Source organism: Poecilia reticulata, chromosome 12 (assembly GCF_904066995.2).
Source record: "Poecilia reticulata chromosome 12, P_reticulata-male-v2, whole genome shotgun sequence".
Lineage (NCBI taxonomy): Eukaryota > Metazoa > Chordata > Actinopteri > Cyprinodontiformes > Poeciliidae > Poecilia > Poecilia reticulata.
Window position 1 is genome coordinate 337,099 of NC_088841.1, and position 17,637 is coordinate 354,735.

General features: G+C 42.8%; 1 protein-coding gene across 2 annotated transcripts in view; it reads right to left on the reverse strand.

The window, feature by feature from the left end:
* Nucleotides 1-13,963, reverse strand: part of sptlc1 (serine palmitoyltransferase, long chain base subunit 1) — a 44,940-nt gene extending 30,977 nt beyond the window's left edge. Inside the window, exons 1-8 of one of the 2 annotated variants that reach the window (XM_008423818.3) lie at nucleotides 13,849-13,963; nucleotides 12,049-12,156; nucleotides 11,868-11,962; nucleotides 7,839-7,932; nucleotides 7,672-7,744; nucleotides 5,818-5,950; nucleotides 5,582-5,711; nucleotides 5,319-5,408 (exon numbers count right to left, since the gene is read on the reverse strand). In XM_008423818.3, the coding sequence (XP_008422040.1) occupies nucleotides 5,319-5,408; nucleotides 5,582-5,711; nucleotides 5,818-5,950; nucleotides 7,672-7,744; nucleotides 7,839-7,932; nucleotides 11,868-11,962; nucleotides 12,049-12,156; nucleotides 13,849-13,902 (777 nt within the window). In that variant the 5' untranslated portion in view covers nucleotides 13,903-13,963. Of the gene's footprint in view, nucleotides 1-5,318; nucleotides 5,409-5,581; nucleotides 5,712-5,817; nucleotides 5,951-7,671; nucleotides 7,745-7,838; nucleotides 7,933-11,867; nucleotides 11,963-12,048; nucleotides 12,157-13,521; nucleotides 13,628-13,848 lie in introns of those variants that run through there. The other variant, XM_081614024.1, reaches the window with a different exon arrangement.
* Nucleotides 13,964-17,637: the final 3,674 nt, after the last annotated feature.

A 17,637-nucleotide genomic window follows, 5' to 3' on the forward strand; every position in this document is an offset into this window, starting at 1 on the left:
AATATTCTCCCTCACTTAAAACTACGTTTCAAAATCTTCCTTGCTACTTGTCCCTTTAAATGCCTTAATTCTCATATTTCCCGTTTTATTTGGAACGTTAAGAATCACCGAATTAAGGTTCTCTACTCTTACTAAACCCAAGCAGTTGGGAGGTGTGTCTCTACCCAGCATGCAGCTCTACTACTGATCTGCCCAGCTTAAAATTATGTCAGACTGGTTTTCTAGTAGAGACAACTGTTATTGGCTGGGCCTTGAATCTTTATCATGCTGTCCTATCAATAATTTAGATCAATTGGATTCATTGAAGGAAAACATGGTAGTTTACAGTACTTTGTTAGCTTGGCAAGACATAAGGAAATACTTGAATATTCCTCCCTTTTTCTCAATTCGATCCCCCCTGACTTTAAACCCGGACCTACCAACTTCTATTAGAAGTATTGGCCTATTGTCCTGGTCCTCTTCTGGTCTGACTGATTTCTCTGATCTGTTGATTTCTGGTTCTATTAAATCATTTAATCAAATCAGGGACAATAGCAACATCGTTCAAAAAAATTTTTATAAATACCTTCAAATTCTGCATTTTATGGAGTCATTGTTCAGGTCCAATGCATTCCGTAGGGAAGTGACGGATTTAAAAAATAGTCTGGTTTCAACCAAATCTCCCAAAGATCTGATTTCAAAGTTCTATGCATCTTTACTCAGCTCTCAACCATCAAGCTTTGACTCTGTCAAGCAGTTGTGGGAACGTGATCTGGAGGTGAAATTCAGTCCTTTAGACTGGCTAAAGATTTAGAATGGAACCTTTCCTCAATACACTTCTATTTCTATACATGAACAAAATTTCCAACTTTTCTATTGATCCTACTATACCCCTGTTTGTCTCCAGAGAATGTTCCCCAACCATTCCAATGTGCTGCAAATGTTTGAGGCATAGAGGTAAATTTTTCCATCTATTCTGGTTATGCAAGTTATTACAGACCTTTTGGAAAGACATTCATTCTGTGACTGAAAAGGTTTTGAAAAGGTTTTCGCTTTTCCTTGTCCCCTATGTTTTATCTTCTAAATTAGAGGTCTCATTCTCACGGCCCGCGAGCCCATTGAGGCCCGCAGGACTTTGTCTCGTGGCCCCCAACGTGATATGAAAGTATAATATTAGTGCGGCCCACAAGGTGAGCGAACCTCTGAAGGAAGTCCCGCCCGCCGTTCCTCATCATGGCTGACATTGGGTGCTGGGCTAAGCCTCACTGACTTCATGCACACTACGCTTTAACAATAGTGCGGCGGATGATGGAACAGTCCGGTACTAGTTGCCCTTCCCTGCAGTCGCCATTCCGGTATATTCCGTCATTAACAAATGCCACGATCAAACGCAGAGAAAGGCAACTGCTCGTCATCCGCCGCGCTGTTTTGACAAGTAGAAGCGGTAATGACGTCACGCGTCGAGACGTTCTCCATACGTTGCTAGCTGGCTAAAGGCTTCTATAAAACGTATAACAAGAGCGACACGAAGTGGAATAAACTTAGGGTGAGTTCACACTGCAGCCTAAAGTGACCCAATTCAGATTTTCTTTTTACGTAATGCGACCTGTATCTGATCTTTTCATGGCAGTCTGAACAGCACTTGTCGGATTCTTTTCGAATGCGACCCATATCCGATACGTATCCAATTCAAATGTGACCTAACATCCAGGCAGCATTCATCCGAACTTAACGTCACTGATACTCAACAAATTCTGCGTTGTGATACGCGCAAGTGGGAAGAAAAACAACCATGACAGACTATAATGAGGATTAAGTTGCTAATATGCTGCTCCGGTTGGACAGCAACTTCAAATATGTAAGCTAAGCTCCACCGTTAGCCTCCATGTTTACTTCCGCAAACACTGAGCACTTCTTTTTATGGCGGTTGGCAGAACACTGAGAACGCTGACGCTATTGCGCCCTCTACTGCGCATGTGGGACACTTTCAGGTCGTTCAGACTGCAGAACAGATACAGGTTGTATACAGTGGGGAAAATAAGTATTTAGTCAGTCACCAATTGTGCAAGTTCTCCCACTTAAAAAGATGAGAGAGGCCTGTAATTGACATCATAGGTAGACCTCAACTATGAGAGACAAAATGTGAAAAAAAATTTGAGAAAATCATTTTGTCTGAATTTTAAAGAATTTATTTGCAAATAATGGTGGAAAATAAGTATTTGGTCAATAACAAAAGCTCATCTCAATACTTTGTTGTATATCCTTTGTTGGCAATGACAGAGATCAAACGTTTTCTGTAAGTCTTCACAAGGTTGGCACACACTGTTGCTGGTATGTTGGCCCATTCCTCCATGCAGATCTTCTCTAGAGCTGTGATGTTCTGGGGCTGTCGGCGGGCAACACGGACTTTCAACTCCCTCCAAAGGTTTTCGATGGGGTTGAGATCGGGAGACTGGCTAGGCCACTCCAGGACTTTGAAATGTTTCTTACGAAGCCACTCCTTTGTTGCCCTGGCAGTGTGCTTGGGATCATTGTCATGCTGAAAGACCCAGCCACGTTTCATCTTCATTGCCCTTGCTGATGGAAGGAGGTTTTCACCCAAAATCTCACAATACATGGCCCCATTCATTCTTTCATGTACACGGATCAGTCGTCCTGGTCCCTTTGAAGAGAAACAGCCCCAAAGCATGATGTTGCCACCCCCATGCTTCACAGTTGGTATGGTGTTCTTTGGATGCAACTCCGCATTCACTTTCCTCCAAACACGACGAGTTGTGTTTTTACCAAATAGTTCTACTTTGGTTTCATCTGACCATATGACATTCTCCCAATACTCTTCTGGAACATCCAAATGCTCTCTAGCAAACTTCAGATGTGCCTGGATATGGACTGGCTTAAGCAGGGGCACACGTCTGGCACTGCAAGATCTGAGTTCCTGGCGTCGTAGTGTGTTGCTGATGGTAGCCTTTGTTACTTTGGTCCCAGCTCTCTGCAGGTCATTCGCTAGATTCCCCCTTGTGGTTCTGGGATTTTTCCTCACCGTTCTTGTGATCATTCTGACCCCATGGGCTGAGATCTTGCGTGGAGCCCCAGATCTAGGGAGATTAGTAGTGGTCTTGTAGGTCTTCCATTTTCTGATTATTGCTCCCACAGTAATTTCTTCACACCAAGCCTCTTGCCTATTGCAGATTCAGTCTTCCCAGCCTGGTGCAGGTCTACAATTCGGTTTCTGGTGTCCTCCGACAGCTCTTTCGTCTTCACCATAGTGGAGTTTGGAGTGTGACTGTTTGAGGTTGTGGGCAGGTGTCTTTTATACTGTTAACAACTTCAAACTGGTGCCATTAATACAGGTAATGAGTGGGGGAAAGAGGAGCCTCTTAAAAAAGAAGTTACAGGTCTGTGACAGCCAGAAATCTTGCTTGTTTGTAGGTGACCAAATACTTATTTTCCACCATTATTTGCAAATAAATTCTTTAAAATTCAGACAAAATGATTTTCTCAAATTTATTTTCACATTTTGTCTCTCATAGTTGAGGTCTACCTATGATGTCAATTACAGGCCTCTCTCATCTTTTTAAGTGGGAGAACTTGCACAATTGGTGACTGACTAAATACTTATTTTCCCCACTGTATGTGTGGCAGTGTGAACGACCCAGCAAAAATAATCAGATTTGACAAAAAATCGGAATTGGGTCACTTCAGGCTGCAGTATGAAACGCACCCTAAATTTTGTCACACCCTCATCATGTCTTTGTCAAAGCCAAAGCCTGCAGTTCATGTATTGGAGAAATAATTAAATGTTGATGACATTTGAGGATATTTTTTAAATGTTTTTTGTGGAATCCTTTATGCGGCCCAGCCTCACCCAGACTCTGCCTGCAGCGGCCCCCGGGTAATTTGAGTTTGAGACCCCTGGTCTAAATCCATCAGGAAGTCGGCTGTTTTGGATGAAAGCCGCCATTTTGTCTGTTACACATGTTGTATGTGAATGAACTCCTCCTACAGCTTTGGAGATCCAGGCTTCAAAATCAGTCAGCAAAGTCTTGAGGCATGGAAGGTTGATAGTTATCAAAATCTTTTTAGTACATCAAAGCATGTGGGCTTGGCCAAGCCTGAAATCTGACCGTACGCTATGAAACATCAAGATAGAATAACTTCCCCACATAAGCTCCCAGCTTCATCAAATTTTCTTTGACTCATCACAGACCAGAGTTCATCACATTCACATTGTCAAAAGGTGACATCACCTTAGTCTCTTCCCCCTTTCAACAAGAAGTACCTGTTTTCCTGCTGTTTTTCTTCTTTTCACCCTATGGTTCATTCAGAGTTCAACCTCTGTTTAATGAAATACAACAACATGATGGTAAATCATGGCAAATTCTAATCCCTTGACGTTTGCATTTAACATCTCTAAATCATATATGCAGGTCAATCATAAGTTTGGTGCTTATGATAGGTCAATCACAAGCACCAAACTTATGATTGAGCTTTGTTAACCTCTAAAGAGCCCAATAGCATTAATTGTAAATTGACTCCACTGCGCCCCTAGATTATTCCACTAGCTTTATTATATATTAATACATCAACCAATCTGAACCAGAATTTTTGTGCATCATCAGAGCACTGCTGAACACGTAAATGTGTATCGCCTACTGGACAGGTGCAGGAACTGTGTGAGAGCGCTAACAGTGGCGAGCGGGTGGCGTTGCTGGACATCTCATGGTTGCCAAAAGGATGAAGTCTCCTCATCCTAAAGCTGAATCATTAAATGGTGTAGTTAAACTTCTGGTTCAAACGCTTTGTGTAACTCCTCTTTTCCAGTGTTTTCTGTTTCTACTTATATCACCAAACAGCTAAGAGAGATGGTAAAGCATTCATAAACCCTACAGGTTGTTTAAAACAGTGTTTACAAATCAAACCGATATTAGAAGATGGTCTTTCACACAGCTTTGTTTTTATATTTTTTCTGTTTTAGTTAGCCAATCCAACTGAAATAGGTCATATTGTCAGACAGTGCAAAAAGTAATGTCAATGCTAAGTAATTGTTTGTCAGGAGTCAGATTAAGAAGTGTTTCGAAACCCTACCTCTATACCCAACACACACTATTTTAACACAGCCTATAGGTCCAATAGTGCATTCTGTTTTTTGAGCAAACAGGTCTAGTTTTGTTCTCAGAATAATTGCCATTTTAAGAACTAATAGCAATAGTTCTCAAACCAAGACTGAAAAAATGTTGTAGAATCTGCCAAAGGACCCTTCCCCATAATTCTGAAGCAGTGTTTCATTTAGGGGTTTATTAAGTTTATATTACTTGAAATGTATTACTTGTGAACTTTACCAGTTCAGGGAGAGGACAAATATCTGCTGTGTTGATGTACATTCCCTCAACCACAATGAACTTCCGCGTCACTCGGGCTTTACGAGGATTCTGTAACAAAAACATATTACAATTTTAAAAATGTGAAGGCAAAAAACTACAGAATAAAAATGAACTAAAACAAGTTTACAGGTGTACATTCTGCAGCTCCAAAATTATTTGACAGTTGACAGCATAATATGACACTTGAAAGTTAGAATGAAACTACCTAAACTGGTACCAACCTTCTGATCCTCCAGCTCTTGTTCTTTTAGCAGCCTCTCCAGATCCTCCATGTCATTGTGTTTGAAGTATTTGATGAAGCTGCGGGATGCCTGAAGGCCTTTCTGGATGGAGAAACAGGCAGCTTCATCTCTGGACACCAAAAACAAAACCAACAATATGAGAGTTTAAATCAAAATAATAAGGAACCCATATTCACATTTTAAACGTCTCTTGGAATTAAGTAAACATGACTCACACAAAGATCATGTCCCCTCTTTTGGAGTAGGCCGGAATCGCACTAGCCATCGTTGCAAAGCCATATGAATAGATAATGGCCTCCTCCGTTTTCATAAATTTGGCAAGGCGATTCTCCAGTTCTAAATGGACATCTGAGGACAAGGGTGGTGTGGAACAGGAAGAACAAGGGAAGCAGTGAAAGGAAAAAGCACTGAGTAGATCAGATCAGGAAAACTGCTAAGTAGATCTATACATGTATGAAAGAAACAAAATAAATAGGATTGGTCAATAAATGTACAATGGGTACACTGCCACAGACAGTGTACCCATTGTAAATCAAGATATTCTAACACTAATCTGAAAATGAGCAGTGTTGTTATTAAACAGAAATGTTTATGCAAAATACAGCTGAACTTAGTTTTAGATCAGAAATTGAAAATGTTTCAATTTTGTTCAGAAGAAATAAAAAATGCCCCATCAATAAAGATAATAAAATGCTTAATTATGGAACAGAAGTTGTGAAGTTCTCAGACATGGGCCTTGAAGATATTTTATGCATTTGCTCAATTGCTCTCTCAATCTTGTAGACTTACTAACAATGGTATTTCCTGTACTAGTGGTGAAGGTCCTTCAGGTCCTTTTCAGGAAAATTACATCTAGTGCATATTTTTGTCTAATCATTAAAAATAATGGCAGCAATGGAAGTTAAGTTTCATGAGATATATTATTCATAATTCAGCCATGGTGCTAGCGCTCATCTACCATCATCAGAGGAGACGTCTGTGTCTTATGTTGGAGCAACAAGCTCCAGTTGATTTTACAGAAGAACGATGGATTCAGCACGTTCCAATGATGCACAACGTTTTATGAACTGTGTGATGCTGTGAGAGCTCTGGTGGTGGAGCCAGTTTCACATTGTCGGAAAAAAACAAAAACAAACCATGAAGAAGAGTACTTCATGTTGTCTTGTTCATGGGCTTTCGCCAACATCTGGCTGTTGGTCCCATGACTTGTGTACTTTCAATTGCATTGTAAGCACTTTGAATTGCTTTCTTGCTGAAATTGTGCTATATAATTAAAATTGCCTTATCTTACCTTGCGTAATGCAAAAAAGTGCATCACACAAGTATTGTAATATCTATTTTGATACGACTGAAAAATAATTCATCCCAGCGCAACAATGTTTTAATCAAAAAACTGTTTTTTATTAAAAAGCATATTTAATGCTTAATATCTATTAAGCATTCATTTGGAGACGAGGTCTAAATGGCCATCCCGGCGCGCATTCGTTCTCTTCTCAGTGCGTCAGAGCTCGCTATGAAGCCATGCAGCGATCGCTAGCAAAACTACTACTAAAACTACTGCACACACCACGAACTCTAACTAACACACTTAGAGTCTAAAAAACCCATCGAAGCACTCTTAGTAAAATCCACAGCATCGCTGCGCCCTAGTCTCTTGCCGTATCCAAATCCCCCCCCTCCTCTGTCTCCGTTCTACCTAGCAACAGACCATCAACACATTTTCATTGGTTGTTACAAAATGTGGTACATTTAGACCTCACAAAATAAGGCGGAAATGATCGATCATATTCCTGGCTTTATTTTGAAGTAAATAACCACAAAGCCAATATAAAAACACCACTTTTATAAAGTTTGAAGTCCGTGCTGTCCAACAGAGTTGAAATGAAAACTCGGTATGAGTCTGTGTTATTACAAAGCCTTATAAATGCGTCACATGCTTTTACGCCCCGTGGCGGGCAGTGACTGCACTGGGTTAAACATGCTTAATAAATATTAAGCATATTTATTTTTGTAGTTTCAATTTGTGTAGTTACTTCTCCAGAAGACAACAAGCAGCACTATTCACTTACCAAATGTTCCATAAAAGCCTCTTGGACCACATGTGCCAACACCATATTTTTTTAGTGACATCAAAGCCTTCTCCTGTTATTAGCAAACAAAACAATGAAAAATGAAGTCGCAGTTGATTAATTTTAAATCCAAACTAATAAAAGTGAATAAAAAATATTTTAATTACCTTCACACGCTCATTGTCAAGGAGTCCCAAAAAGTTAAAGGAGGCAAAATTAATGCACTCTTTTCCATTGACTATGATTTTATGGCTGGGTGGTCTAAAAATTAAAAACAAGTCACATACGTAAGACACAGGCAATTTGAAGTACAAACAACACACAGTACAAGAGTTTTTCAGACCTGAAAATGTTGTGGGATGTCTCGTCTCCTTTAATTTAGGCTCTATATGTCTGAAGGATGTAGAGCAACAATAGAAGGCCCTTTCAGAAGGATCACTGATAACCATTTGGTTATCAATCAACCACCACCCTATTCTAGGCTTGTGTGTACCTTCAGGACATTCAGTGGAAAGTGGAAGCTCAAAGGACATGACTGTTATGGTCTTTGAGCCTGCACTCTCTGCTGCCAGTTCTACAGTCATTGTAGGACTGATGTAGGTAAATAATGTATTTTGTGGCTAAACTATTAAGCTCTAAGTACAAATGCAAAAAACCTGAACCATCCCTTGAAACGATACATCCCGTCTAAGAGTGGTGGGACACAACATTTGAAGGAGACTAAGAAGTCCCAACATAGTTTCCAAATCATAATCACAAAATTTCTTTTGCTACACAAATAGTTGATTTATGTACAGTGTGATAAGCACAGAACAATCTTTTTAGGGTAAAACAACAAAGAAAACTAATGATCTCTAACAAACCTAGTACAGAACTCGTCTTCACACTTACGTCGTGTACACATTAGTAAGTCTAGGTTCTGCAGAAATATTCACAGTATTTCCAAATCAGAAACTGACAAAAATGTTAAATTCAATGTGCAACATAATCTAGCTTGACTGATACATATTGGAATTTTTTCTTGTCTAATTATGTGATCCTGGAGGTGGGGCACGATGGCGAGCGCCTGGTGGCCGGGCTTTTACCCACGGAGCCCGGCCGGGCTCAGCCCGAAGAAGAGACGTGGGTCCCCCTTCCGATGGGCTCACCACCTGTCCAAGGGGCCAAAGGGGTCGGGTGCATTGTGCTATGGGCGGCAGCCAAGGGAGGGGACCCTGGCGGTCTGATCCTCGGCTGCAGAAGCTGGCTCTTGGGACGTGGAACGTCATCTCTCTGGTGGGGAAGGAGCCGGAGCTAGTGTGCGAGGCTGAGAGGTTCCGGCTAGAAATAGTCGGCCTCACCTCGACGCATGGCTCTGGTTCTGGAACCAGTCTCCTTGAGAGGGGCTGGACGTACTTCCACTCTGGAGTTGCCCACGGTGAGAGGCGCCGGGCTGGAGTGGGCATACTTGTTGCCCCCCATTTGGGCGCCTGTACGTTGGGGTTCACCCCGGTGAACGAGAGGGTGGCCTCCCTCCGCCTACGGGTGGGGGGACGGGTTCTGACTGTTGTTTGTGCTTACGGGCCGAACGGCACCCTTCTTGGAGTCCTTAGAGGGGGTACTGGAGAGTGCCCCTCCTGGGGACTCCCTTGTTCTACTGGGAGACTTCAACGCTCACGTGGGCAATGACAGTGAGACCTGGAGAGGCGTGGTTGGGAGGAACGGCCCCCCCGATCTGAACCCAAGCGGTGTTCTGTTGTTGGACTTCTGTGCTCGTCACGGATTGTCCATCACGAACACCATGTTCAGGCATAAGGGCGTCCATATGTGCACTTGGCACCAGGACGCCCTAGGCCGCAGTTCGATGATTGACTTTGTCATCGTCTCATCGGATTTGCGGCCGTATGTCTTGGACACTCGGGTGAAGAGAGGTGCGTAGCTGTCCACTGACCACTACCTGGTGACGAGTTGGCTCCGGTGGTGGGGGAGGAAGCCGGTCAGACCTGGCAGGCCCAAACGTGTACTGAGGGTCTGCTGGGAGCGTCTGGCGGAGTCCCCTGTGAGACGGAGCTTCAACTCTCATCTCCGGCAGAACTTCGAACACGTTCCGGGGGAGGTGGGGGACATTGAGTCTGAGTGGACCATGTTCCGTACCTCCATTGCCGAGGCAGCCTATAGGAGCTGCGGCCGCAAGGTTGTTGGTGCCTGTCGCGGCGGAAACCCCCGAACCCGTTGGTGGACACCTTCGGTGAGGGATGCTGTCAAGCTGAAGGAGGAGTCCTACCGGGCCTTTTTGGCCTGTGGGACTCCAGAAGCAGCTGATGGGTACCGGCGGGCGAAACGGCATGCGGCTCGGGTTGTCGCTGAGGCAAAAACTCGGGCGTGGGAGGAGTTTGGAGAGGCCATGGAGACAGACTTCTGTACGGCTTCGAGGCGATTCTGGTCCACCATCCGGCGTCTCAGGAGGGGGAAGCAGTGCAGCACCAACACTGTTTATAGTGGGGATGGTGCGCTGCTGACCTCAACTCGGGACGTTGTGGGCCGGTGGGCGGAATACTTCGAAGACCTCCTCAATCCCACCAACATGCCTTCTGTTGAGGAAGCTGAGCATGGGGACTCTGGGCTGGGCTCTCCAATCTCTGGGGACGAGGTCGCCGAGGTGGTCAAAAAGCTCCTCGGTGGCAGGGCCCCGGGGGTGGATGAGATCCGTCAGGAGTTCCTTAAGGCTCCTGATGTTGCGGGGTTGTGTTGACTAACGCGACTCTGCAATATCGCATGGACATCGGGGGCAGTTCCCCTGGACTGGGAGACTGGGGTGGTGGTCCCCCTGTTTAAAAAGGGGGACCGGAGGGTGTGCTCCAATTACAGGGGGATCACACTCTTAAGCCTCCCTGGTAAGGTCTATTCAGGGGTCCTGGAGAGGAGGGTCCGTCGGATAGTCGAACCTCGGATTCAGGAAGAGCAGTGTGGTTTTCGTCCTGGTCGTGGAACACTGGACCAGCTCTACACCCTCAGCGGGGTCCTGGAGGATGCATGGGAGTTCGCCCAACCAGTCTACATGTGTTTTGTGGACTTGGAGAAGGCGTTCGACTGTGTCCCTCGCGGGGCCCTGTGGGGGGTACTCCGGGAGTATGGGGTACCGGGCCCTTTGATACGGGCTGTCAGGTCCCTGTATGACCGGTGTCAGAGTCTGGTCCGCATTGCCGGCAGTAAGTCGGGCTCGTTTCCGGTGAGAGTTGGACTCCGCCAAGGCTGCCCTTTGTCACCAATTCTGTTCATTACTTTTATGGACAGAATTTCTAGGCGCAGCCGAGGTGTTGAGGGGATCCGTTTTGGTGGCCTTAGGATCGCATCTCTGCTTTTTGCGGATGATGTGGTCCTGTTGGCGTCATCGGAACGTGATCTGCAGCTCTCACTGGAGCGGTTCGCAGCCGAGTGTGAAGCGGCCGGGATGAGGCTCAGTGCCTCCAAATCCGAGGCCATGGTCTTGAGCCGAAAAAGGGTAGAGTGCTTCTCCGGGTCAGGGGGTCGTCCTGCCTCAAGTGGAGGAGTTTAAGTATCTGGGGATCTTGTTCACGAATGAGGGAAGAAGGGAACGGGAGATCGACAGGCGGATTGGGGCAGCGTCTACTGTGAAGCGGGCGCTGTACCGGTCCGTCGTGGTGAAGAGAGAGCCGAGCCAAAAAGCGAAGCTCTCGATTTACCGGTCGATCTACGTTCCCACCCTCATCTATGGTCATGAGCTTTGGGTCATGACCGAAAGAACAAGATCACGGGTACAAGCGGCCGAAATGGGTTTCCTCCGCAGGGTGGCTGGGCTCTCCCTTAGAGATAGGGTGAGAAGCTCGGTCATCCGGGAGGGACTCAGAGTAGAGCCGCTGCTCCTCCACGTCGAGAGGAGCCAGTTGAGGTGGCTCTGGCATCTGGTAAGGATGCCTCCTGGACGCCTCCCTGGTGAGGTGTTCCGGGCACGTCCCACCGGGAGGAGGCCTCGGGGAAGACCCAGGACACGCTGGAGGGATTACGTCTCTCGGGTGGCCTGGGAACGCCTTGGGATTCCCCCGGAGGAGCTGGAAGAAGTGGCTGGGGAGAGGGAAGTCTGGGCCTCCCTTCTGAAGCTGCTGCCCCCGCGACCCGACCCCGGATAAGCGGAAGAAAATGGATGGATGATTATGTGATATTACAGAAGAAAGAAAAAGGATAAAATGCTGTTTTACCCTGAAACAATGTTGTATTTAAGGGAAGGATGGTCTTTTGAAATTAGAGGGACAAGAAGATCTGGCTGCCATTCTTCTATCAGGTCCTCTTTTTCCTGTAACAGAAATCCAGGTAACAACTGTTTGGTGGTGTACAATTTCAGAAACTTTAGTAATCTGGGTTTTACTGTGCTACGCTCACCCTTTCTGTCAGTTTGTAAGTCTCGTGAAGTTTGTAGGTCTTGGAGAATAAAAGTCTGATTATCCATAATATCAAGATGCCCTCCAGAATTAGGTGATATGCAGGAGCCTGGGGAAGACCAGCACAAAGATTCATTTAAGGAGTCTTTGAACTGGTGATCAGTTCAAAGACTTAAAGTTTAGAAATCAGTGGATTCAGAAAACACAATATATAGTCAAAGAATCCTGAATAATGGAGCAAGAGCTACCATATTTTTAAAAGTGCATGTTAAATAGTTAGTCTCCGGGTTTTTAAATTTAATTTCAAATGTACAACACACAGCAGATTCCACCATGTAAAACACAATAAAACCAAATTGGAAAAGCTATGCCTGGAAAAACCGAGTCTGTCCTTTCTGCTTTCCAAGCAATGTAGCAGAGAGAAGCTGATAATCTTGATATAAATATGTTCCTGACATATTTTATTCACCACAAAGCAAACCCAAATGAGCAGGGGGATATAAAAGGAACATTTACTTAAGATTTTGAGAAGTTTAGACACAGGCATGCATTTTGAAAATATCTCTGTGACATACCAGGCTCACTTTTGTAGAAACAGTCAAGAATGGTCTAAGTATCCTTTTGAATTTGTTTTGTTCCCAAGTAAATATATTTTAAGAAGGAAAGCAGCAGATCAAATTAAATTCAAAGTTTTATGTAATTATTTAACTCCCCTGCACCTCTCGGTGGCACGGATACAAAAACACTTCACCAAGAATAGCTACATCGAAAAAGATACGTTGAGATTAAAGCTGCAAGCAGCATTGGCATCTCAGCTGCGTTCCAGCCTCATGGCTACCGCCGACCGTGAGCTCCAGCAGCTCCACCCACTCGCTGACGTCACTGATCTTACGCAGTTCACGCACCGCACCGGTCCATTAGGCAATGCACATCCCTGTCTAGGGGGCGCTGTGGAGGAATTAGGCCATACCTAATGTTTCCATTTTAGTGGACAGTTGATCATAGTAATAATTTACTGACGTTACTGTACAGGCCAGTAAATAATGTCAGAGTTTAAAACAGCTATTTTTCACAGACTGTGTGTATTTGTATTAATATTTAACCCTCAAATAGCCAGACTGGTCACAGATTATGATGGCCAGTGTGATCCTGGCTATTTGAGGGTTACATTTTATTTTAAGTGTGATATGACTGTAATGAAGAGGTGGCAGAAACCGTGTTAAAAACTACCAGAGCACTTAGAATCATTTCTTAATCGCTTAATGATTTATTAAACGGTTTACATATTTTAACAACAGCACATAGGCATTCAGGGCAATGGTCCGTCGGTTTTCAGAGTAAAATACAAAGTAATACATTATATTTTCTCCGTCAATGTGATGGTGATAAAGGAGCCGTGAAGTTTACAACCCCAGATGTATCAGTATTTACGCAGTTTACGTAAATACTCTTCCCGCTGATATTCAAGACGTACCTGCGTTCTATCGCTCCCTGCGATCACAGAAAAGTATGGGTCACAGATTTAGCTGTAATACCCGTTTGTGCCCCCCGCTCTCACGTTAGTTGCTCTCCCAAGTCTTACGTTATGCTATACAATTCCCTCCCCCCGCTCTTACGGTCGTCCCCCGGTCCTATTGCGTTGCTCTCCGTTTTCCGCGGTACGAAGATTCAGGCCGACTCAGTGAACAAATTAGAAAGCTCCAAAATATTTTAAACTGGAAGATGTGAATTAAATATCATGAATCTGTATGTACATGCCATAAATTATACCCCATAGACTGGTTAAAAAGACTAACATTACCTCATAAAAAGCTTGTACCATTTCTACCAACACCCATTGCTGCCCGGAAGCCATATTCTGCCTCTGCTAATGTTTCTTCTTCTTTGGCAATTGGTATCATTGAGTTTCATTACTGCCACCCTCTGGTTCAACTTTATATTACAAACTCACCGACAGACACAATAATGATTTTGGCAAACCTGTAGTGTAGTCTCTTAGACTCAGTTGTTGTTTTTAATGTCTATTTAGCTTTACATCAATTAGATTAGACTAACCTTTATGCTTTGCCACCACAAAAAAGACTGTCAGAAAATAAAGTAAAAAATCTGACACTTTCTTAGAACACATCTTTCAGGTATTGAATTTTTTGCTGTTCATGAATACTTTTTGGATAAAAATTTCTAAATTTGGATGAACAAAAATCTATGGAACAATATCTGAAAATGAGACTGCTAAGCAGAACTATCTGCAGACCTGTACATTGAGCTCCTGTATTTCCCAGACAAACAGGAGAAGAAGATTTTCGACTGTTTTTGCTGGAGAAGACTGATTGTGTTCATGTACAGAGGAGTGTTGCCATGACAACAATTAAATTGGGCCGCAACTGTGCAGGTGCTGTTACAATTTCTTGAATATATCTGACCCATCCAGTGGCGCAAAAAGTGGGTATGCAGGGTATGCAACGCATAGGGGCGCAGCACCAGAGGGGGCGCCAAAACCCCATCTGGAGGGGGCGGCGCGCCGATTATGTTTTCCCATACACTTCTGCGCGCCTTACGCTCCTTCACCTCGCGCACATAACGAGGTAAAAGTAGCGAGTTTTACCCTTCGGCTGAGTGAGCGTCGCTCCTTCACCCTGACGTTCCTTCCCTCGGTCGGGGGGAGGAGGGGCGCCGATCTATGTTTTTGCATCCACCTGAATAGTGTGTAGTTGCGCCACTGGACCCATCAAAAGCATTATAATTTTATAGGCTTGCTTTCTTTGGTCCAACACAGTACAAAATATTTACTGCTCGTGAATTTTAGATGTAACAGTCCGCATACAACGTATGCAAATAGGTTGGTTACGTTTTTATTGTTAGTTTTAGCTTAGTGAAAGCAACTGAAAACAACCAATCAGAACCAGGAGGAGGGTCTTAGCACTGACAATCAACCTCATTCACTCACTGATAAATGTGCTAATGGCGGAGAAGCAACTTATCGTTACAGGGAAACCTTTTATCTTCCATCATTGATAGCTATGCTAACTAGAGCATTCATAACAGGCTATACAGGCTGCAGCATAGCACAGAGCGAGGGGTGAGAGGGAAGGAGGATGAGCAGCCACATGAGATTCTGACTGACAGTGTTAAGACCTACGTCCTGCCTCTGACTGGTTGTTTCTAGATAGCAGTGGGAGAAGGCAGAGGAATTAAAACAATCTGTTATATCAAACTGTCATGACATACTGACAATTTTGACAAATATGGAAGAAAATATTTGGTAACACTTTATTTAAAGGGGTGTGAATAAGACTGACGTGACACTGTCATCAACATGAATAAGTCTTTGAGAATATTTATGACTGTTGTCATAAAGTGTCATTCGGTAGGTAAATCATTGCACTTTTAATACAAAGTTGACATTATTCAAAATGTCTTGACATTAATCTAGACAAAAATGTATTTGTTATGACAACTTGCCAGCTGCCCTAATGTATCCTTTCCTCTTTTCCTTTGGTTTGTTATTTTGTTTGTATTTCCTTTCAACTCATGTAAATGACTTTGAATTGCCTTGTTGCAGAAAATGTGCTATCAGTGATTCTTGAGAATAGGGACAAAATGGGTTTTAATTTTCCCATAATTTTTTTTTTATTTCTCAACCTTATGTATGCAAATATGACAAATAATGTTTTGGAAATGTAAAGATGCTAAGGTACAGGCTCCCAGTTGCAACATTTTTTTTTAAATTACATTTTTAATCGACCTGACCTAGAACGTTGTCATCACCATCTGACAAAAATAAATAAAAAATAATTTTTAATGACCCTAATAGTGATATTTTTACTCATTTTACAGACAAATGCTTCTCAAGAAACAAAATAAATATTTAAAACAAAAAACAACAAAAGGCCATTTGACGGAGTTGACACTGCATGACGGAGTTGACACAGAACTGAAGATGGTGACAAACTAGCGAGTAAAATGAAAAACTTGGTACATGTGAAGTAATGATATTTATGTAAAATACATTAAAATGAATTAATTGCACATTTAAGTGAGATTTGACAACAATTTCACTGAAAGAGTCAGAAAAACTCTGATGGAGTTGACATCTGACGGAGTTGACAAAAAGCCAAACTACCTCAATTTATATGATGTTATTCTGAAGGAGGCCATGTTGTAGCTCATCAGGTCCATGAAATCTTTATAATATACCAAAATTAAGCTTTTATTTCACAAAATTTCATCAAAGTTTTGTAAATTGTCAGTTATGGTGTTGACACATCATGGTTGTGATGAGCAACTTAGGAATAAAAAGAAGAAAAAACTAAAGAATAACTTAAGCTAACCAGAGCTAACTAGCCCTGTTAGCAAAGAAAGAGAAAGGGAGTGGTCATGGGGTCCTCAGAAGTTCTGGTGCCCCCCAATAATGCCTGATTTTTTTTTACATTCTTTTCATTCTGACGGTGTTGACAAGAACTAGGGACAAATTTCAATGGAGTTGGAAAATATATAAAAATGCTTTTTAATTCAATTTATTGATACCTTTATAATTATTTATGATACTACTTATAATTATAAATATAAATAATTATAAACAATACCTTTATTATTTATAAAGGTATAATTAATTATACCTTTATAATTATTTATACGACTACTTATACTTAATTGTCATAATATATAATTTTAGTATTTCTTTAATTATTTTAAACTATTATAATGTATTGAGTTCTGCTCCTGGACAAGGGCTTTTACAGGCATCATCCACCGACTACAATGTTTAAAATAAAAAAATATTCAGCAAATACCTGGAAAATATACATTGTTGTGCTCACATGACCCAGGTTAGTTTAGTCAAATATTTGAAAAAATTATATTTTGTGTATATTTTATTCAAATTTTGCGTTTTATCCCTATTCTCAAGAATCACTGGCTATATAAATAAAATTACCTTACCTTACCTTGTCATTAACCTAGACAAAATTATCTTTGTTATGACAACTTGACATTAATCACGGAACTGTTAACACTCTTACACAAAAGCAGACAGAGGCACCAAACTTTCAGTGATTGATCATCATCGGGTCCCCTAGAATAATCAATGGTCAATTGATGACATCACTGAGGCCACGCCCCCTGAGAACAGGAAGTGTTATGTTTTACTCTGAATGGTCGCTATCTGACCCCTTTGACCTTATCAACATGAAACTGTGTCCACAGACATAAAACATGTATGTGTGTTATGGATTCCAACCCTGTTTGTTTTCGATGGAGTAGGTGGGCGTGGCGGCGTGGCGAAGTTACTTTCGTTTGGCCGTGAATTCCACAGTTTCAAGCCCAGCTATACCAAACTCACTAGGATGGATCCTTGTGGGCCTCTCGACAGGAATCCATAACAATATTTTGTGGGTGTGGCCTAATTTCTCTATAGCGCCCCCTAGAATATTTTAATTGATCAGCTCCAAGCCATGCTTTTACCTAGAATTATGAAACTTGGTACACATGTGTATCTTGTCAGGTCCTACAAAAAGGTCTCTTGGAGCCATGGTCAAAACCCCACAGGAAGTCAGCCATTTTGGATCAAATGCGCCATTTCCTGTTTTTC